The sequence below is a fragment of the Gavialis gangeticus genome, unplaced genomic scaffold (genome assembly GCF_001723915.1).
Source record: "Gavialis gangeticus isolate Ggan-Ray unplaced genomic scaffold, GavGan_comp1, whole genome shotgun sequence".
Taxonomy (NCBI): Eukaryota; Metazoa; Chordata; order Crocodylia; family Gavialidae; genus Gavialis; species Gavialis gangeticus.
This window is the reverse complement of record NW_017729024.1, coordinates 135,057,960-135,080,927: the sequence shown is the minus strand read 5'-3', so window position 1 is coordinate 135,080,927 and position 22,968 is coordinate 135,057,960. Positions and strand designations below refer to the sequence as shown.

The following is a 22,968-nucleotide window of genomic DNA, read 5'->3' as shown; positions in this document are numbered from 1 at the left end:
AACATTTCTGGAGGTGCAGGTGTAAGATGCAGGAATGGTGGTGGTTCTGTAATGTGGTGTAGCTATTGGGGTGGTGAAGTGTTGGCAGGTTTTGCATGTCTTGTCCTGGCATGGTCTGGATTCATTGGGTGTGGTTTGGCTCATAGGGAGTTTGCTTCTGGTAATGAGGTTAGCAAGGTTTGGTGCCTATTTAAAGGCTAGGATGGGTGGTTCTGGAAAGATCTCTTTTTAAGAAAGAGATCTTTTTTTAGTATGGGTTGCATTTGTGTGAGAATTTTCCATGTAGGTTCCAGAGAAGGGTGGTATGTCATAACTAATGGTGTGTGATTTGTGGGGTTTTTCTTTTTGTATTGCTGCAGATCTTCACATGGTGTCCAGGTGGCTCTTTCAAAAGTGTGATCTTTCTCTGGAGGAGTATCCTTGTTGGTTGAAGGCCCTTTTGACATTTGTGAGGTGGCCATCACAGGTATTCTCCTCGGTGCAAGTTTGGTGGTATTGGAGAGCTTGGCTGGACATCTGTACAGGTTTCTTGGTGTGCTTAGGGTGATTTCTGGTTCTGTGTAGAGAAATATGTTGGTTCATGGTTTTTTTTATATATGGTGGTTTGAATTTTACCATCTTGGATATTGTTCATGGTGTCCAAAAAGAAAATGCTGGCGTTAGAGTATTGAAGTGATAGTCTGATGGAGGAGTGATGATTGTTGTATTTTTGGTGGAAATCAGAGACTGCAAGATTTTGGTCCAAATGATGATGTCATCTATGTATCTTAGATATAGCTAGGGTTTAATGGTGCAGTTCTTGAGGAAGTCTACTTCTAGGTGGGCCATAAGAAGGTTGGCATATTGTGGGGCCATTTTGGTGCCCATAGCTGTGCCCATGGTCTGGAGGAAATGCTGGTTGTTGAAACTGAAGTTGTTGTGTGTGTGAGGATGAAGTATATGAGTTCAGTGATATCCTGAGGTCTGTATTCTGAGTTGTACTCTCGTTCCTGTAGATATGTGAGGCAGGCTTGGACGCCATTCTGGTGTGGGATCTTGGTGTATAACCTAGTGACATCCATGGTGGCTAGGAGGGTATCACTGGGAAGGTGGAAGTGCTTCTGGGTACACTGCCATGCACTTGGGGGGGGCCCCCCTGTGCTTCTTGTGGGACGCTCCATCCGCCCCACCATCTCGGCGTTCACGAGCCACACCTAGTACCTCGAGGTATATAGAAAAAAACATTTAAAGCTGCATCTGTGGCTGAATCGCTGATTCTCTGAATCGGGATCCAATCTTCATATTCAGATTTGGCCAAATCAAATCAGGACAGTGATCCCAGTCAATGAATCGGATTACTGTCTCCTGAATCAGGCCAAATCCAAATCAAATGCAGCCCACTTTGCACACTCCTAATCGCAGTCAGTTTTAAATGCTTATCATTCTAAAAGACCGTTTTGATCATGTCAGGGAGGCAACCACATCCTCCAGAAGAAGTCATGCTCAGCCATTCCCTACTTATTAGTAGTTTATCATCTCCCAGAGGCCTTCACCTCAAATCCATCAATCATATCTGTCTCATCTTAGTCTAACTGAGCTGTAATTGGTTTGGCCTATATTTGGCAGACTATTTCCACATTATTATGTGGTGTGTGCTTCTAGGGAAAAATATGGCTTCTCCTTTCCCCGGCACACCCTTTTCTGTCCATGCGTCTTGAGCTGCAGAATGCAGGTGGAGAATTGCATTTTGTGTATTGTCCTATTCCTTGGGATTTAGCCAGTAATACGTATGAGTAAGCTTCCTGCCTTCAGCCTGGTAAGTTTCTTACTGGTACTCCAGCCTGTGGGAGTACCATTGTGGGAGAACACCTAAGAATTTGTCCTAAAACATCAAACTTAGCATTTATAAAGTCTTCTATGGGGAATACGTTCTTTCCAGACTTAGGAGAAATATGTTTGGAAAACCAGTGCTTTCTGTAAGGTATTGAAAAGGGGATATTGAACTTCGCAGCCTGTCATTTTTCTTTTATGTTTGAGTATATGCCAGATATGTTAATTCAGAATCCTTTTTAACATGGTTTCTAGTGAAATATTTGTACATTGGAACAGTTCTGTTTTTATGTTTTATTTCTGTGATGTAATCTCAATGAATGGAATGTTTTTGTTATATAAAATCTCAGCATTCCCATTTATCAACATGGGTTTGAAACACCATGTTTCACTGAGGTGGAAGGCCACAAATACTTTAAATAAATCTTCCAAAATAAGAAATAATAGAACTGCTTATGTTGCACCTTTATCTCTTTGGATGTGTCACATATTTTACAGGGTGAGGGGAATTTTTTTTTTTGAGAAGTAGTAGAATTTTTTTAAAGTTCAAATCATACTAAGGCTGGAAAACTGAGCTAGATGAAATAATTAAAGGCAAATTTATTTAGTTACCAGGATTCCAGATGAACAGTCTCTGGAAGGAGAGGAAAACTGTAATTTCAATGGCCACTTTTACAAACTTGTAATAATTTCTTATGCAAACTACTATTAATTCTTGTATTAATAACTTCAAGGATATTATGATATTAAGTTGATGCAGAGATGTAGTTAGCTATGTTGGTTCTAACATACTACCCTTCCCTATATGCTGCCTAAGTTGATTCACTGCTATTTCCTACCATATTCAAAGAGATTATTGGATTCCAAACTTTTATTTTTCCAGTATTTTTGTTTGTGTTAATTGAATGTGTATGACATTTTAATAACACTTTTAAAAAAATTATGTCTTATTTTGAGAGATGGGTGACCCTGATTTCATATATGGAGAGATATAAAGAATGGGGTATTAAGTTGGTGTAAAATCAGTTGATGCATCATTTTCTTTCCCAAGACATAATTTATATATTTTTCTTAGTTAAAATGCTTTTCTGAAGTATGAAAATTAAATGATATAGTTATATATATCTATATAGATATATAGATATACTTCTTGTATTGTTTTATATAGGAGCAGATCTCGCAATAGATCACTCTCTAGACACAAGGATAGACGCCGTTCTAGAAGTCCTCCCAAAAAGCGTTCCAGTTCTAAGGAAAGGCGGAAATCAAAAAGTCGTTCTCATTCTCGGTGAGACTTTTTTCTTAGTGCTTTTGCAAGAGCTACATACTAAAACCTAAGTAGTCTTACAAAATTTAGACTAAGGTGAAAATGAAATTGCTAAAATTCTTCATTCCGTTCACTTTGGATTTTCAGAATTTGCATGTCCTTTTAAGTTAATGAGATCACTTGTAGGCATGTACAAATTGGATGATATGCAGGTCCTTGGAGTAACTGTATTTTCCCAATATAAAATCTATAAAAAATAAAGTTGCCAGGTTTTTTTTCATACCTGGGGTGCTTAAATTTACATAGTGAGTTTCTTCAACTTCCACTGAAGTCAGATGGTGCTACAGTGTTGAACATAATTGTAAATAAAATAATTTTAATATAAGTACCAAACTTTAGTCAGCCAATTTGAAAATTTTTATTCTATATAAATAGTGCAGTCCTGGTATAGTTGTGTATGAGCTGTGTTCATTCCAAAGTTGTATTGTCTCAGAATATGAGACCAAACACAGAAGACGTTTATAAAACAGGCATCCATCATTTTTGTTTTCATGCATATGAGTTTCTAGTTCTTCCAGATTGGCCATTTTGCCTCCTTTTAAAATGATGCATCTTTGCTCAATGAAATATTTACTTATTACTAACCAAATCTAGTCACTTGTTTTTAGTCCTGGTTGACTAATTTCAGTGGGGAAAAGGAAGTCTGAAGCTCTCAAATGAGAAGTACAGGTAGCTGCTTCTGCCGCCTATGGTACAGCGAGACAAACAAATTATACTGAATTAAGTGATAATCTGCTCTGGTTTAGCCTCTACTTATTGCAAAGTAGAAGTGGACTCATGAAACAAAGTAACTCCTCACCCCTTCTTTATACATACATAATTTGTTTGTGTGAACATATCCAAGGAAACAAAACACTATAGAGAGCTTTTGGATGCCAAAACACTTATCCAGAAAACTGCACCCTGGAACAGCTGTAGTTGTGTACATTCAGTGTTCCACCCCGGACTGATGGATTACTTCTAAGGGAGAATCATGCTACCAGTCAATGACAAAGGGAATTATCTTGACAGAATCCAGCAATCTTTTTTTTGCTGAAATTGGGATAATATCTAACTGTTAGAGGTGGATGAATCTATGGGACTTGAGATACTTTGAGCAAACATTAGATGTATTCCTTCAGTTGATAAGGCTTCCTGCTGTTTCAGCATGTCTTTAAAATCAGCATATCAGTTGGTGTGTTAGATCCTGTTAATCTGTCAAAATTTGTCATTTTTAATAGATTTACAGATTTAACCTCAGTACCTTACTTGTCCAAATGGCTAGTATCAGAGTCACTGTGCATCTGCTCAGAATGAGGAACTGCCTGGGAACTGTTATGTTTGCAGGTTCACCAAGGTGGTGGGAAAATCTTATCCTTTAGTCAAGTTCATGTTGCCAAATGGAAGCTGAAAGTTGTTTGTCTCAACTCATAAAGCAGCCTTAGGGGCCAGTAGATGCTTCTTCCTTATGCCTTAGTTCTTATCCTATGGAAGTTGATTACTTTTATAGTCTGCCGTTCCTCTTTGGTCTTTAGCTCCTCTTTTTCTTTATCCTTTCTAAATTTTGGATGGTAAGCCAATTCAGTATCTACTCTTGACATATGGCTTGCCTCTGTCTAAATGAGAATGAGGCAGTTTTCACCTTAGGATTTTAAAAACTGGAAGTTATTTCCAGACAAGGTCTTTGGGTAAATGTGGTATCTTTTATTAGACCAGCTAAGTAGTTGGAAAAATTGTTCTTTACAAGCTTTCGGGCACAAACACCCTTCTTCAGGCACAGGGAGAGTCAGCTAGTGTTTGTGTACTCTCTTGGGTGGAACAAAAGCTTAAAGCCAATATACAGAATGCAGGTCTGTTTGTATTTTCACAGACCTACATTTTGCATCTTGACTTTAAGCTTCTGTTCCACCCAAGAGAGTACACAAGTACCAGCGGACTCTCCCTGTGCCTGAAGAAGGTTGTTTGTGCCCGAAAGTTTGCAAAGAACAGTTTTTCCAACTACTTAGTTGGACTCGTAAAAGATATCACATTTACCCAAATAACTTTGTCTGCCTGTGTCCTTAGACCAACGTGGCTACAACCAACACCCCCAGAGTTATTTCCTACATTTGTGCTCAACTCCAGGACGTATATAATGGGGGGCGTGTGTGTGTGTGTGATATGCAACAGTTTAGGGTAGAAACTTTTATCCAGTCAGCTGTCTTCATCAGTGCCTCTGGGACGGAGTATCCCATATGCCATTTTAGATGAGCATATTTGCTCTTATGAGAGAATACACTTACAAGGCAGGGAAAATTTGTCTAGCTTCTCACAAAGTGCAGGAAGATGCCACTTAACCTACTCTAGATGCCCTTAAATTTGATATAATGCACATAATTCAACTATCCTGGTATAATGTGGTTAATGTAAAAACTATATCCATATCTTTTTCTATTAGTTTCTTAGCATTTGTCTTGGGTGGAAAACCACCATATTTACTCAAATCCAAGACAAGGAGGCTCCTCCCTATTTAACATGTCGGGGGGTGGGGAGTCTTGGATTTGAGTACAAGGTGGTAGAGGGGACAGTCAGTTTCTGGCTCCAGCCCCAACACCATCTGCAACTGTTGTTTGTGCCTCTGCCACTTCCTCTCCCTGGTTGCACCCTTCCACAATTTCTGCTCCCCCTGTCCTTCCTTCTCCTGCCTCCTTGCTTACACTTGCTCTGGCCCCAGCTCTCACCCTGTCTGGCCTGGGGCACAATGCATGTGCTTGCTCTGGCTCAGTAACAGTTCTTGCAGCAGCAGCAGCAGCTCTGGCTGGAGCCCAGGCCAGAGCTGCCACCACCACTGCTGCTGTGGAGTTGAGGAAGGGGGGGTGTTGGTAGGCACTGGTGGGACGGAGGGCAGGTGCCAGGGAGTACAGGCATGAGGGGTGGGGGTTAAATTCAGTGTCATCTTGGATTTGAGTAAATACAGTAGACAGGAATGAGAGGGATCAGAAATTTCTGTTTTAGTTACTTGTGAAATAGAAGTATATGTTTGGCCAAACATTTACTAGTATGGCAAGAGCGTGAATTCAGTCTTTATTAGGATCATTTTAGTAGTGACTTAATGAATGAATATTTGGCTTTTCACAGGGACAAGAAGAAAGATAAAGAGAAGGTCAAGGAAAAAGAAAAGGTCAAAGAAAAGGACAAAGAGAGAGACAGGGACAAAGAGAAGGAGAGAGACAGAGAGAAAGAAAGGGAGAGAGAGAGAGACAAAGAGCGAAGTAGGGACAAGGACAGGGACAGAGACAAGGACAAAGATAGGGGCAGAGACAAAGAGAGAAACAAGGACCGGGAAAGAGTTAAGGACAAGGAGAAGGACAGGGACAAGGAGAAGGACAAGGAGAAAGATAGGGACAGAGAGAAGGACAAGGAGGTAGATCAAGACAAAGAGAAGGAAGCAAAACTGGAGAAAGAGGGGGATAAGGAGAAAGAGGGGGATAAGGATAGAGAAAAAGTGAAGGACAAGGAGGGGGACAAAGACAAGGAAAAAGGAGGGAACAAGGAGAAGGACAAAGAAAAAGAGAGAGACAAGGATGGGGACAAAGAAAAGGACAAGGAGAAGGACCGTGAGAGAGAAAAAGAGAGATCCAAAGAGAGAGATGATAAAAAGAAGAAAGATAAGAGATCCCGAACACCCCCCAGAAGTTATAGTTCATCAAGAAGATCTCGCAGTTCCAGCAGGTTTGATATTTTAAGGCATTTTTTTGTCACTGCTTTAACCTGTCTTGACAGTTAAATAAAGTGTAACCTGTTTAAAACTTTAATGCCACATGCCGATACTTCACTGTTGAATATTAACACAAGGAAACGAATTACATTTTCTTTGACCCTATTGTTGGAAATTGATTGTTGGGGGAAGAACCTTAAATCTCCATTCTTCCATCTGTTTCTGTTATGACATTTTGGAATTAAGAACTTTTACATGCAGTTTGGGGTTATAATGTGTTGGAAGATAGTACTACAGAACAGAACTGGCACAATTTACTTTAGATTTGATGCCTAATAATGGTCCTTTAAATAACTCTGTAGTTTCTCTTTGAGCACAATAATCCATTTTTATTTGAGCCTTGCCTTTGGGGATGTATCTTTTGTATATGTTGGACTCCTCCAAAAACTCTGGAAAAAAAACATTTGGGCCCTGTTATGTAGTGTTCTTAATTTGTTCCAGCTAGTTGAACCTCTTGTTAGAGTTCCACTTGTTTCAGTGTAGCTACTCTCTGTTTTATTTTTAGCACTGATTATTAGTTGCATATTTTGTTCTACGTAAAGTTATTACATTGTAGTTGAGCAGAATTAGTGCGAATTTGCACCATTTTGCTGTTTAATCATATTTTTATATTCATCTTGGTGCTGCAGCGGCCTTCCTTTTGAACTGAGAAGTGGCACAGTACAGCTTGAGGTAGCTGGCTTCAGTGAGGCCTTTTGTGTAATTTTAAGATTGTACATGATAGACGTATAAATAGTTTTTTCTACATTGTACTGAAGTTGGCATAGCGGAGAAGTAAGGTGTTTGCTTTCTTGTTTTCTCCTTTCACTCAAAGAGGTCAGAGGGACTGAGCGTCCAGACTGATAATTTTTGATGGCATTAGCATAACTCAGAAAAACTCGGTCCAAGACCTTCTGTCTCGATTGAGAATATAGAAGAAAACTAGCAAAACTGAATTATCTCTTAAGGGCAGGAAGCAGTGGCCTTTGGGTAAAATCTTGGCCCTACTGAATTCTACAGGGCAAAGATGGACAAGGTTCTTTGGGTGAGTCCAATATCTTTTATTAGACCAACTCTGATAGTTGGAAAAATTCTTCTTAGCAGCTTTTGGGCACAAACACCCTTCATCAGGCTGAGGAAGTGTCTTCTGAAGAGCACAGACCATCTGCAGATGCTTCCTCAGCCTGACGAAGGGTATTTGTGCCCAAAACCTTGCTAAGAAGAATTTTTCCAACTATTTGAGTTAGTCTAATAAAAGATATCAGATTTACCCAAAGAACCTTGTCTGCCTATGTCCTTAGACCAACACGGCTACAACCTACACCCCTGAAACAGGGCAAAGATGTCACTCATAGTATGAACATTAAATAATAGTACTTAATTTAAACATAGCAGGTTCTTATTATCAGCAGATGTTGAAAAGCACACTCAGTACCTCACAAAGTATGTTACAGTAGAAATGTCAAAAAGGAGTTTCTATCCACCGCTTCCCTCTCTGACAAAATTATAGAACACTAAAATCTCTTTTGCTTGTGCAATTCGTACACTTGGTATTAGTCATTATATAACAGGATAATGACAGTGTTAACTAGCTGTCATGCCAAAGAATGATTTTAACAAACTTCTATTTTTATGTAATGGTTGAATTTATTGTGTAGAATGGACCTGGCACAATTTATTTCAGATTTGATGCTTAACACTGGTCCTTTGTATATTTTTTAATTTCTTGGTCTTGTAGAGAAAGGCGTAAGAGGAAAAGCAGAAGTCCTTCCAAATCTCCAAAAACATCCAAAACAACAAAGAGAAAGTCTTCCCGGTCTCCCTCACCAAGAAGGTGAGTTTTTTTTAATTCAAATATAAAATGTAAATCTGCAGCAAAGGAAGGAAAATCTCTAATGACCTTTTTCTGAACTAAAATTTGGTTATATTGCCACTTTTTAACAATATTGTACAAAGCAGTATGCGTAGATTTGGACTTCTGGACAAGTTTTTTAGCACATACAAGAAGCATCTAGCTATCATTATTGTTTTTTCCTTGGAAATGATCAAGCTAGAATGTAAGATAGAGAATACAGAGATATGGGGAAAAACTTTAAATGCTTCTGACTGGTTTATCCACCCTTTATTAGTCACTGCAGATCATTCCACTTGGTTAAAATGATTACATTCTCAGTTAAGTCTTTGTATGCTTGTCAGAGACATGTGCTATTTCAAGGACTTTTGTCACTTGGACTTATTTTTTTGCTCCCTTCTTTGCAGATGGCTTGGTGCTGAAATATTCAACTACTTTTGCTAAGAAAATTGCATGTTTACAGAAATGGATTATTTTTCTTTTTTCATCCTTCTAGAAGGCCTCAAAGATGAGGCTGGGATGTCACTTAATGCCTGTTGATTCTAGATCTAATTAGAACTCTATTTAGAATTCTAGATCTAATTACTGATCTGCTAGTCATTCTCCAAGGCACTGAATTGTTGGTTTCTTGCTGATAAGAAAAATTTATGTATATAGTTTTCTGAAAGTCTTTTAGCTATTAATCAACAACTAAAAACTTACTTTAAGTGGCAAAAATGGTATCAAGTCAGAGAGAGTGATTTTGGAGTCTGAGGATACAGATAGATGTAATGATTGTATTGATACCGAAAGATATAGGTACAAGCTGGTACTGTACCACTAGTTTATCTGCATGATTTTGAAGTGATAAAAATGTAGCAAAACTGCTCTATCTTTAACTGTGCTTCATTCAGTTTCAGAGGGTAGCTTACTTGTATCCTTAGGCTCATGCCATAACTGTTACAGCGTAATAGCTGATGCATGCTCTCTAGGGCTGTGTGAAAAGGCAGCATTCTGTTTCAAATTTTGTTTCGATTTTGAAACAGCTGTTCCATTCTGTTGAAACAGGGCTGAAACAGCAAAAATGTTTTGATGTTTTGCTCATAGGTTATAGTGGGGAAGTTCAAAACAGCCTATAATTTTGTCATTTCTGGCCTGATTTGGATGAAGCTTGCCGGAGTGGTAGCCCTTTCTGAGGGCATGAAGCCTGGCAAGTTTCAAGGAGATAGGTGCAGGGGTTTGGGGGAAACTGTACCTCAAGCTGCGGACAAGCAAAACTCGTGATATGGGTGACAGTGTGTATGTTGAGGCACAGCAGGGTGAAAGCTGCAGACCTGCTAGCCCCTGCTGAGACCACAAAGCCTGCCACCTGTCGAGGAGACAGGTGCAGGGGTTCTGGGTTCTGGGGCCCTGCACCTCTGGCTGCTGACAGGCAAAAGTCATGTCATGGGTACTTGTGAATTGAACCACCGCCTCCCTATATTGAGCTGGTCCCTGAGTGAGCCATTATTGATTGCATAACACAGTAGCTAGCTACAATAATGAGTTAATGAGCAAGGATTAATGCCTAGGGAAACCACAGACTAATGAGAGGAAAGAATCAGTACAGAGCCAGGATCTCCTTTAAACTTCACTGTTAAAGGTACAGAAGCCCCGGTTTGAACTAACGAATGCTGGAGACCAACTGTTGGGACTGAATACCCCCTGATCAACTGCTCCCAGAGCCCTATTCGTTATGGAAGCAAATTAATCAAAATTCATCAACGGACTCCTGAGACTGCACGTACTTGCTGATGTGACCCCTGGGGCTGACAGCTGCCATCCAGCAACTGTCAAAGGGGATGTCCCATGAGGTAAATGACCCCTGGATTGGGTAAACCCAACAACTGGGGAGTCACCAAAGTCTGCTAGAAAGGGATAAAAGCAACAAAGAATGGCCCCCAGTGGTGTCCTCTTTGACCTAACCAGCACCCTACCTGTCCAGTCAGAGGGACCAGGCAGTAACCTCCTTCTGAGGCAGCATTGTATTGAAAGAAGCCTCAACTGGCCATCGATGGCAGACTCCAGCACTTGGGGATAGGTATATCTTGACACTGGTGCTTAGTATTCATAGCTAGCTACTGTGTGTGTCTGTGTGTGTGTGCGTGAATGTTTGTGTGTTTGAGGGGATCAGCCCCAAGGTTTATGATCTGACTTTTGCATCCGTCTAATAAACTAGAATTTTATGATGATCCTGTGAGTTGGTCCTTTGTAGCAAACATCGTGGCCACAGCAGGGCCTAGCAGGCCTGCAGTTTTCACCCCCTGTGCCCCAAGACAGATGCACTCAGTTGCACAAACACCCATGTCACAAGTTTTGCATGTCAGCAGCTAGGGGTGCAGGGCCCCAGGACTGCCCTGCACCTGTCTCCTTGACATCTGGCAGCCTTCGTAGCCACAGCAGGGACTAGCAGGCCTGCAGTTTTCACCCTGCTATGCCTTAACACACAGTCACCCATGTCACGAGTTTTGCTTGTTCGTAACTTGAAGTACAGTTTCCCCCAAACCCCTGCACCTATCTCCGTGAAACCTGGCAAGTTTTGTGGCCTCTGCAGGGGCTAGCATGCCTGCAGTTTTGACCTCACTGTGGCTTAACACATACTTGTGACATGAGTTTTGCTTTCAAGACTTTGGGCTGCAGTTTCTCCGAACCCCCTGCACCTATCTCCTTGAAACTTGTTAGGCTTCATGCCCTTAGAAGGGGCTATCATTCCTGCAAGCTTCATCCAAACCAGGCCAGAAATGGCAAAGTTATAGGCTGTTTCAACCTTCTCCATTATAGCCTATGGACAAAATATCGAAATGGCGAAACATTTCAACTTGACATGTTTTGTTTCGAGGCTGTTTTAACTATATGTTTCATTTTGATTTTGCTGTTTCGACCTCAAAACAACGTTGAAACAAAACTGGTAGCAAAATTTTGCACGGCCCTAATGCTCTCCTCTCCTTTTAAGGAGAATAAAATTGTTTGCTCATTCTCTTATTTCTTAAGATGGATATAAGCATTCATTTTGCCAATTGTTTACCTTCAAATAGACATCAAGTCAGTTGGCAACTTGCACAATGTAGTGGTTAGTAGTAATTTTTGCACTTTGGTGTATAAGATGCGTATGGAAACTTAACACTGTCTTTTCTTTATTTTTTTTGTTAACCTCTTTAGAAAAAGTAATGTGTAGTCATAAATAGTTCAGAATGCTACTATCTGGCATGAAGAGATTAGTCTTTTCAGGTAGCTCCACATCCTGAACATCCTCACAGCATATTAGGAGTCTACATCTTTAGAACAGGGCTGTCCAACTTCTCAGAAGCAGGGGGCCACGTGCTGTGAATTGTACCAGTGCGGGGCTGCATGCAGCATAGGCCGCACCAGTGCAAGCCAGTAGCAGCCTGGACTGTGTACTGCATGGGCCTCTCTACAGTGCATCACACATGCTGGCGTTCCAGCCTCACCACTGACTCCCTGGCTATGGGCTCCCCTCTTGTGCTGTGCTGCATGAGCACCCCAGGCTGCTTCCTGGAGGAGGGTGGGGAGGCAGGAAGTAGAAGCCAAAGGAGGAATGGGGAGCCCAGAGCCCCTGGCTGCTGCTGCAGCCAGAACAATGGGGGGAGTTCCAGTTGGGTAGGAATATAGGTACCACAAATTCATCCCTTTGTGTTTCATGCAGCCCACAGGCCACCAGTCAGACAGCTCTGTTTTAGAACAAGAAACTGCTGAAATTGTTATATAGGAGCTACCAGTTAAAACATGTTTCTGTTTCAGTTCAGGACTAAAAATAGTAGTTATGTCCAGAGATGACCCTAGTAGGGTGCAGGGCCCAGGGCAAATCAGCCTGTGCAGGGCCCACACGTGAAGAAGCCAGTGGTGGGCAGGGGGTGGCGGCAAGCGGCTAGATGTAAAGCCAGCAGCAGCATGGAGTCACCAGCATTAGGCGGGCCCTACAAGAGGGGCTGTGGCTTCTCCACCCAGCTCTGTGAGGCCCCCAAAAGCACAGGGCCCGGGGTAGTCGCCCTGATTGCCCCCCCCCCCCAAGGGATGGCCCTGGTTATGTCTAAGAATTGCAGTTTTCTGTCCTTTTAGGATTTAATTGACTTATTTTTACTAAATGTCTAAAATCTTGCTTAAACAGAAATAAGAAGGAAAAAAAGAGAGAAAAAGAAAGGGATTCAAATAATGAAAGGAAAGAGAGAGAGCGATCTACATCCAAGAAAAAGAGCAGCAAAGAGAAAGAAAGTCGGGAGAGGTCTGATAAAACCAGCACTACACTAAAGGTAAGTAGTTGGGACTGAGTGGAGAACAGGAACATGGAGCAGTAGAGTTAGATATTTGACTTCCTTCAATATTTGTCATTTTTGGATACTTGAATGTAGTTCTTCCCAGCAGTATCAGCAGTATCGTTCAGCATTTCTTCACCTGTGGGTTGCAACCCAAAAGTGGGTTGCAGGAATATATGAAATGGTCATGAACAATCATGGAAAAACATGCAAAATCACAAATTTTCTCTTTTAAAGGAGAAAAATGGGGGGAACCGTGGGTTTCCCTTTGCAGGTTGGCAGAGTTCTAGCCTAGAAGGGGCTGCTTGTGGCTGGGGGGAGGAGGATGGTCAGGCAGGGGACATTACATGCATGTGCACATGGCAGCCAGGCAGTGTGGAGAGGAGCTCTTGCAGTTCCCTTCCATTGTCTATGGGTGGGGAGTGGGGGAGGGCATAGACGATGTGTTGGGGGGCACAGCCGGGGGGTGGGCATGTGCCTCCTTCACCCCCTCCCCCCTGCCTCCAGATTTGTGTGCCTGCAGGAAATACAGAGCTGCAGCCTAGCTGGACTAGTGTGGACAGGAGCTGCCTCCACAGCCCACTGGGAAGGACTGGGCATGGGAGGGCAAAGCAGGGCAGTGAGGCTTGTTGCACCAGCCATGCTGCCAGCAGTGTGAAGAGTAATGAATGTGAGGGGCCACGCTGCCCTCACCTCCTCCTGCTGCCAGCTGTCCATTCACTGGGCTGGAGCTCTAGCCCGCTGCCATGGCCTAGCTGCAGCTGCCACTCCCCTCCAGCTGTGGCTCTACCCCAGAGGGGAAGTGGGGTGGCGGACAGCGTGGGTGGCCTGAAGGGAGCAGTGGCAGGGCCATGATGATGAGGCTGGTGCTAGGGTCCTGGCGGTGGCAGTGGCAGCAATGAGTCTAGCTGCCCTGATTCTTCCTCCTGCGCCAGGTCCTGCCTTCTGGTGGTGGCTCCCTAGGATGCAGCCCTATGCTTGTTGTGGGTGTACAGATCAGGGGTGGGGGGCACGTGCTGTTCCCTACCCCACATGCTGGGGGGGTTGGGAGGCTGTGGGTTGGGTGTGAGGGGCACCAGCAGGGCCAGAGGGCTGTTTTCTACCTAAACTATTTACTGGGTTGGAACTGGCTATCAGTGTTTACCAGGCGGGTCCTGGTACAGAAAAGGCTGAGAACCACTGCTTTAGTTGGCTTCAAGAACACTCGATAGTCTTCGTATATGAACCTCACCGAGTCCTCAGGAATGTGAGTGAGGGAGATGCAGAGTCTGGAATGAAGAAAAAAGAGCGAGGAATAGGCTGCCCAGGAGACAGATTGTGTAGCCAACAAGCAAAATACAAGAGCAGCTCAGCTGGGGAACTCTGCATCTGTCATGCACTTAGATTCTACAGTTCTGTCTCTGGCTGTCCAGGGTCATGGGCTGTTGAGAACAAGGTTGGAGGAACAGGCTCAGGAAGTGGGTCTGGGACTAGGTTATGGGGCTTTTCTTCACACAGAGTAAAAGATGTTTTGATCAGAGTTTGATTTTTCAAAAACTGCCAGTCTTGAAGAGTTAAATTGGTTGTAATGATGTCTGGTTAGCTAAATGGGATATTATCCGATTACATTTTATAATGGATTTATTTTAATTATACACACTGCAATACCTATTTTATCCAGGAAGTGTCATAAAAATGTGGTGTTCATCTGACCAGAAATTTCAACAAAAAATTACTTGGGATAAGTGACTAATAACTGGCTGAACAGAGTTTAATCCTGTTTTAATTGGAATATGCAGTGAAATCTTTAGAATTATGCTATTGAAGCCTCCACAATGCTTAAAGCACTGTTCTTTTTGCTTTTTCGTTTTTGCTTAAGTGTATACACCACAGTATAATATTTTTAAGGTAAGGATTTTCGGACGTAGCTGGTAATTTTGGGGGCCTCAGCTTCTTTTGACACTTTGGCCAAATTACTCAACCTTTTAAAACTGAGTCTTCATGTGTTGTTTTAAGCTGACCATCTAGAAACTGAAGCAGCCAGCGTTGCAAGTCAGCCTTAGAAATCTTGGCCTGCAATGCCAAAGAATATTGTTTCTGTAAAAATATAACTTCAGTATTCTTGGTAGGATAAAGGTCGCCCTAAAGAAGATCAGCATTCTGAGACTGACAAGGAAGTTGACAAAGATGCACAAAGGACAGATGAAGTCAAACTGCAGCAAAATGGGAACTGTCAGCCAAATGAAGAAAATCTCTCTATTAAAATAGAAGAAGTTTAGTGCTAAGAATGGACCTCTCGTTTAACTGTGGATTGAAATCCAAAGCTTTTTATTTCCCTGAAAGAGGAAGAAAACTTCAAAGCAATCAACTGACCATGTTGATAGTACTAGTAGCTCTTCCAACTCTTGTGATAGCTTTGTTGTCTTGCTGTAAAGCAGGAAAGAGCATGGACCAGTAGTAAGTACCATGGTAAGGCCATCAGAACTATTCATCCATGAGAAACCATGCATTTCCATGATGGCTGTATTTATTTGTAAAATGATTTACGTTAACTTTCGCCAAGAGCTGTTACAAAAGGAAGTGAAAATTGAAAGATGTAAACCTGTACTATCCAGAGAAGCTGAAGATCTACATTGGAGGCTGTTGGAATACTGTTGGTTGATAAATTTTGTATTGGTTTACCTTGTGGTTTGTTTTGTTTTTTTGTTTTTTAAACAAAACTTCAACATGTACTGTTTGATAATGTGCTTGGAAATGGTGCATAAGTATACACACCTTCCCTTGTTGTACACGATAACTATGAAAGAAAGGTTTTTAAACATAATAGTTTTACAGTTTGTTAAATACTCACTGACTAGTAAGTTTTCATTTGCTCACTGCTTGAGATTTTCAGTTTTCTTATTTGGACTTCTTTTCTTATTTGTATCCCTAAAATGAATATTTCTTTTAATTGTAATTGAAAATTGCATGCTACTGTTCTGTACCTAGAAGGTACACTACCTACCATGTTATAGATAATAATTTAGCATACGGAGGGTTTTTTTGTTTCTTCCAAAGGTGAGCACATTTGTATGGTAATATCAAAACTTCTAGTTTTGTTTTAAGCCATCTGTTCAGCTGAAAATGGTACAGGTGCCATTATGAAAATAAACTTTTTTTTTCAAAGTAGGATATGGGAGCACAAGCAGAAGCTTTAGTGCCTTCTTAAAATGTGGTATACTATTTTCTAGAAATGTATTTGTGCTATTACTCCTTTTTATTTAAATCTTACATGATCTTGATTTAGCTATTTTACCATCACTACCCCAGTGGACAAGAATATAAGAAGTTTGTCAGAACAGTTATATTTGGTTTGCTTGATGCAAGATTAAAGCTCCTTTTTTAAAAAAAAGACTTATAGGTGAACTCAAAAGCTCAGTTAGGGGACCACAATACTATATAGGATAAAAGCTGAATGCCAAGCATTCTCTAATTTCACCTAAATCAGAGGGAGCCTGTTAAACACTTTTTCTGCATTTGGATGGCCTTAATCATTACCTCTCATTAACCTTCTCTAATGCTGGTTGTGTGATCAAAAAGGAATCATATGTAAAGTTTTTTTGAAAATGAAAGTAGCTTGAAAAGAACAGTAGTCTAATTCACATGGGAGTTACATGGTAGAAATTCTTTTTCATTTTTGGACAGTCTTTGGGGAGGGAACATGTAAGTTAAGAGAATGACACACAGCAACTATTTTGTCAAGTAAAATGTGACTTGTGCTCTCTGAACTAATTTCATCACTGTAAGATTTCTTAAAGTGATACCTTTAGAACTTGCTTATACTAAAATCAAGTAGACTTATTTTTAATACAACTTAATACAATCAAATGACTTAATTGCCTTACCTCATGGGAAGAGTTATTTCTATCAATATAAAAACTGAGTAGCATATTAGTTCCTTGCTTTCAATTTGATTTTCCTTGATGCAGTCATAGAAACCTCAACATTGTATGGGGAATGAAAACTTGCCCTCTCTATAAGGTAATGAAACCCAGTTTTGATTGTGAAGCTGCTTAATCAACTCTTTGTTTTTGTTAGGATTTAAAGTTTCTTGCCACTGTGTGCATTTTAAGACTAGAAGATGCTTTACCATGTAAAGTATAAACAGTCATTTTTGTGATGATTAAGCCACATGCAGTTGGCTGGTAAACAGCTTATTCTGATAAAAGAATGACAAATCTGTATGCTATGGAAAGACTGTGAAGGATTGTGTCTTGCAACAACAACTGTCTTATTTATGACGTGTAAGTAGCGTAGAGCAAAGAGATTGTTTGTTTGTATACTTGTTATCTTTGGTACCATTTCACTAATAAAATTAAGTATTTTAGAGGGAAGTTTTTGTTTATACATACTTTTTAGTTGATTACTCATCTGCTTTTTCATAGGAGGTTTCTTTGATTTGAAACATACATGCTAGTTACAATAACTTGAAAGTTATTTTTTTAAAGTTCTTTGCAATAATTCATTTCCCCAAAATGTTCATGTTTCAGTTGATGACATATTTTCATTCCTGTTTTTCATTGATATTCTGAAATTGCACAGCTTTATTCTGTGACAGTTAAAAAATTCAGAAAAAATCAATTATCATTGTGTAAAAAAAAATGCCTTTGAAAATTCACAGCAGAAGACTGGCTGTTTTCCTGGTTAATCTGAGCACACATGTAATTCCATAGTTCAGCACATTTTCTTGTATTGTGTGTGATTTAATAGGGTTTTCTGCCTCTGAGAGAAGTTTTTAAAATACTGTTTTCTAAAAAAACCCAGTTTTTTTAATCTTTGTAAATGCTCTTTCTCATTCTTATTTTCAGTTTTCTGTAGTGTAGTTTTTATAATTTGTGATTCATTTTTTTTTCTCCCCAAAAGCCCCCATCATGGCACTGAATTCCTCTTAGGTTTCTGCCATTGCAATGGGTAAATTTTAGTTTTAAGACTTGTGCATAGAAATGCAGTTTCTGTCCCGTCCCTAAGAATTGTATATGGCAACATGTTTCACCTCCATTGGAATTCAATTCTTTTCTTTATAGCCAGGTCACATGTCATTTTTGTTATTGATCTTCATAAACTAGCTGAAATTTGAGTGAAGTGACTATTTTCAGGAACAATATAGTTAATAGTTAACTGCATTTAACATTTAAATTCAGTTTCATCTGAACAAACATTTACCTTCGTTGAAAGTGTTGTTGAATTACAGGTAACCACTTTGAAAAGTGACAATAAAATGGCACCATTTTACTGAGCAAATTTGAATGTGTATCTAGAGTCATATCTTTGTACATTAGTGACTGAAATTTATTTTCATAGCCTTATTTATACAAGACTGATCCAGCTAAGAGAACCCTGAATTTTGTTCCTCTTTATCACCCATCAACCAAAGTGTTTTTTATAAGTTCCAATTAGAAGGCTAGTCCACTACAGCTTTATAAGTCATTAGGGTTACACAGGTGTCATGAGGGACATAATTTTATCTGTCGGGGTATGGCGGGGAAGAAAGAACTCAACTTGCTTTTCACACTTGAACTCTTGAAGAAACAAAAAAATAATAATTTCAGCTGCAAACTGAAAACATTTGATGTGGATATTGGTAAGACAGTGAAGTCTACGCTGAAGAAGTGAAGTCCAAGGCTGTCCAGTTTGCAGCCTTACAGGATACGAGCCAGATGCCACTCCGCCCATTACTTTGGCTGCTGCCCCTGGCATCTCCAGGCTCTATCTTGCTCCTCCAGCTTCTGCTTTATGTTTCTGATGGCAGCCTGTGGGGCCCAGGTCTCCAGGACCAAGAATCTGCATGTTGGGCATCAGGGGAGCCCACATAGCATGCAGCATGGGGTGGATGGGCCAGCGCAGCATGTGACGCCAGTTGCTCAAAAGTTAGACAGCCCTAATACCCAAGCGAGCTTTAAACCAGCTAGCTTTTCTGCTAGTAGTTAGCTGCAGGAACATGAATTTTAGCTGTGTTAATTACCCAAGTATTCACTGTGGTTCTCAACAGGGAGAAATTAGCATTTGCTGGTTTCTGTGCTGCTGTGACATGGCTAGACAATTATGGATACTCAAGTCTAGCTAGTTTTGTACACACATGCATGCACGCGCGCGCGCGACATCTCAGAATTCCGTTTCTGGAGTCACTTTTCAGGCTGGACTCTATCACAATCTATTCAATATCTCGTCCTGTCTACAGAAGTTTATGTGCAGTGTTTTGTAGTAGTTTAAGTGTAGATTTCTGTACTTCGTGTCTCAGCAGGAAAAAATAAGTTAATCTTTGGAACAAATTGCTTGCATTTTCCATACATGAGCTCTCTAAAATGTCCTCTTTTTCCCATTCAGGTATATAATAATTAAAAGCAGATATATTTTGTGGGGGGACAGGACCCTTCTGTTCCGGTTTTAAAAGTGAAATTGTTCTGTGTGTTTTGTTTTTCTTGAGTTTGTAGAGAAATAAAACTATGGATAAACCATTTTTTTATTTTACTAGTCTCTAGTTATAAAAATTACTGAATTATTTTGACACCTGTAGACGTTAAAATTCAACTGTAGTATTAAAACTCAGGAACCATTTTTTAAGAATATTCTGTTTTGAACAGCGGACTTGCAAATCTGGACAGATCTTGGACATGGCTCACAGTATGGTGGTTCTCCCAACTTCAGTATATTTTAATGATTTCAGGTGAATTCATAACACAAAATTAACAGTGATGAATCAGTACTAAGATTGCAGAACTAGTCTTGCATTTCTTACTCTGGGAAAAATCAATTTGTAATCAGCAAGCCTTTATTTAAAAAGTTTAGTTTTTCTTTGCAAAGTATGGAGTACAGACAGATAAAATTCATAGGTATTCTTGTTTTACAGTCACTATCTAAGAAAGTCTTAATGTTTTTGATTAATGTATAAGTGAAAACAGGTAAAAGTGATAGCGTATGTTTGTTCTTTTATGTTGAAAACAAAAGTATAATTTTGAAACTGGAAAGTGGTACATACAAAAGTAACTTTAGGTATTATAAACATCCCTTCTAGTACAAATTTTTCATTTCCAGTTTATCAGAAATTACTTTGCATATAGTGTTTTATATCTTAATCTGAACACAAGAAGAAGGATCTTGTATTCAGGCTTTATATTGTAGCTCATTTTGCCTTAGGCAGCCATTATTAAATGCTATGACTCATAGCCATACTATCTGTCCATCAGTCTGAGTTTTCTCTTATTGCTTTCCATGTGCAACAACTGAGTAAGCTGGTTTTGAGATGTGTTGACTTCACGCTGTTCCACAATGCATCTCTTATGTTCAGTATAAAACATGCCCATTAAGCTACTAGCCTGGCACAATGGGACACATTTTAACTTTTATACAATTTTAGTTGTAATAGTGTGATACAATTTTAAAAAATCACCGCTCTATTTCATAGTCTGTTTTGGAACCATTAACTCTATGGTCTAAGAGGGTGAAAAGGGATTTGATTTGAAAATATATATTTAAGTTTTGAGACTATTGGGCCTATAGAAGGATTATACTTTACTAACTTGATTTTCCTTTCTTGTAAAGCATTCGAGCTGTTTTCTTGTTTCCTGCTTTAGAAAATGTTCTGCTGTAACAATGTTTTGCTTTATACTGTTTTAAATATTAATTTAATGCCAGGTTTTGACAGTTGTGAAGAGTAAAGTGTTTTGATCATGAAACAGGTGCTACATTGTCAGCTGAAGTGCAGTCTTCCTGTTGCTGTGTCAATGTGCCTTACTCCTGACTCAGAAGGACAGCCATTAGCAGTGGTAGGAGGCAAGTTCAGTCTTCCTATCTGGTGTCAGTAAGGAGATGGCCAACTCGCTGGTGCCAAGTGAATAGCTTTTATAATATGTACAGGTGTCCACTAGGGATTGGGTTTGAGACACAAAATTCATAAAGCATAAGTAACAGGGTTTCTGCTAGTGACTGGTGACTTTTTGGTTTTCAACTACAGAATGAAACATTCATGCATTAACATCAAACCCTGACCCAGACAAAAAGATACGTTTTTGTTTGTTTAGATCTGTATTGACTTGAAACATAGTTTTGCCTTTTTGATTTCTGGTCTGTCCTGTCACTATTTTTCAGTTGTAGCTTGTTTCCTTTGCTCACTAATTTTTGTTGGTAATAGTGTTTGTAAAAAATATTCCTATATCTGCATTTCCTTGATGGGGAAATAACCATGTTTTTTGATAATGGAAGAAGAAATATTTCTGCTTTTTAATTCTTGATTTACGTAACTAGGAACAGCAATTACTACATTCTTAATATAAACCTATTTGGAATCCACAAGCATCTATCTGACACGCACTGTTTTTCCATTTTTCTCACTGTTATGTACCTAAAATCTTTTTACTGCATAGATCTGCAGATTATATTAGAGGGATGAATAACTCAGGCTGTTGAGAAATTACAGCCCACCAGTGCATAATCTGACTGTAATTTAAACTAATGAAATGTAGCGTAGTATTGGAAATGAGTAGTTAGATGGGCATTCATTTCTGAAATATTTAATAATTTTTTTTGCTTGTTTTTAGATCTCTGAGGTGCAGGGGCTACTTTTTTATTTCTCTTATGCAGTATCTAATATAATAGGGCCCCTCTGATATGATGGAGAACTCTTTGTACTACTGAAATAATTTTATTATTTCCCTTTAAACATTTAATATTTCTGAGCACAGAGTAAGTTTTATAGTTTATTAGACATTTATCCAACATTGTTTCATGTTAGTGGTATATACATGAGTGTTAATAAAGCAATGGTACAAGTAAGTAAAGACATGTCAAATGCTACTATTATGTTATTTTTTGTAAACAAGTCCTAAAGTTGTTTTGCTGTTTCATACTCTCTTGCCAAATCCCATCTGATTTTTAGTTAAAAATTGATTTCTAAAGTACTGCTGTTCTTTTTTTCTTTCTGGTTTAATATACACCGGCAGATTCAATGGCTTGTAACCAGCAAACAGAACTGCAAGACTGTGGGTGAGGGATAGAATACTGGTTAGCAGACTTGATTATCTGTGAAGTCTCAGAATGCTTCAAGAACCTGAGAAACTGATTAGATCACCTCTTTCCTGGTGAAACTGATCATCTTTATGCTTACTTCCTAATTTACACCCATTTAGGTTTTACAAATGAAGCATCCCTCAGCAAGACCTAAGTCCCCTCAGCAGCCTAATGTGGTAGGGCATGCCCTAGGGAGCACCCTAGCCAACAGCCTACAGTCAATCAAGTTTGTGTATTTTATTAAATATAAAATGTATAAACTGTCCCTGGAGTTATTTAAGCAATAAATAAATCAAGGTGAAGTAAGTATATAAAGAGGAAAGTTGATAACGTAGCTAGGAGAGTGTTTTTAAAAATTAGATTCTCCACTTTGCATAGTCTTTTGTTTGCTTGGCTAGGGACAGGCATTCAAAAAGCTGGAGCTGAATTGGTTCAATCTTTGCAGGTTAGTCTAACCTATGTAGAATGAACCAATTTGCAAATGAGCAGACATACACTTTTAACTCAGGAAAGGCAGGCATATGCCTGCAGTGGCTCAGGCTAGAAGCCAGGGTGCACCTAGAGCATGCCTTCAGCTGCAGGGAAGCTGCGCTGTGGGGGATGTGGTCAGCCCTGGCAGTAGCCTCAAGTGAACTGGCCAGTAAGGCTGTGCAAAGCTTCAGATCATAATTCGGATGCAAAGATGATTTGGATCGAATTGCTGGACGCTTTAGGCTTTCCAAATCGATTTGGAAAAGATTTGATGATATGGAGACTTGGCCATAGGGTATAATGGGGAATCAATGAAATATCTAGAACTTTGTTGTCTTTTGGCTGATTCAGATGAAACTTGCAGGGATGGTAACCTCTGCTGAGAGCATGACGCATGCCAAAATGATAGGTACAGGAATTTCTGGGAAACTGCACCTCAAAGGCCTGAAAGCAAAACTCACGTTACATGTATGTGTTAAGCCAC

General features: G+C 39.8%; 1 protein-coding gene across 4 annotated transcripts in view; it reads left to right on the top strand.

Moving 5' to 3' along the window:
• SREK1 (splicing regulatory glutamic acid and lysine rich protein 1) overlaps positions 1-17,344 on the top strand; it is a 60,823-nt gene extending 43,479 nt beyond the window's left edge. For 3 of the 4 annotated variants that reach the window (XM_019517766.1, XM_019517768.1, XM_019517769.1), the window contains 5 exons: positions 2,978-3,097; positions 6,233-6,826; positions 8,590-8,685; positions 12,848-12,989; positions 15,101-17,344. In XM_019517766.1, the coding sequence (XP_019373311.1) occupies positions 2,978-3,097; positions 6,233-6,826; positions 8,590-8,685; positions 12,848-12,989; positions 15,101-15,250 (1,102 nt within the window). In that variant the 3' untranslated portion in view covers positions 15,251-17,344. Of the gene's footprint in view, positions 1-2,977; positions 3,098-6,232; positions 6,827-8,589; positions 8,686-10,324; positions 10,450-12,847; positions 12,990-15,100 lie in introns of those variants that run through there. The other variant, XM_019517767.1, reaches the window with a different exon arrangement.
• Positions 17,345-22,968: the final 5,624 nt, after the last annotated feature.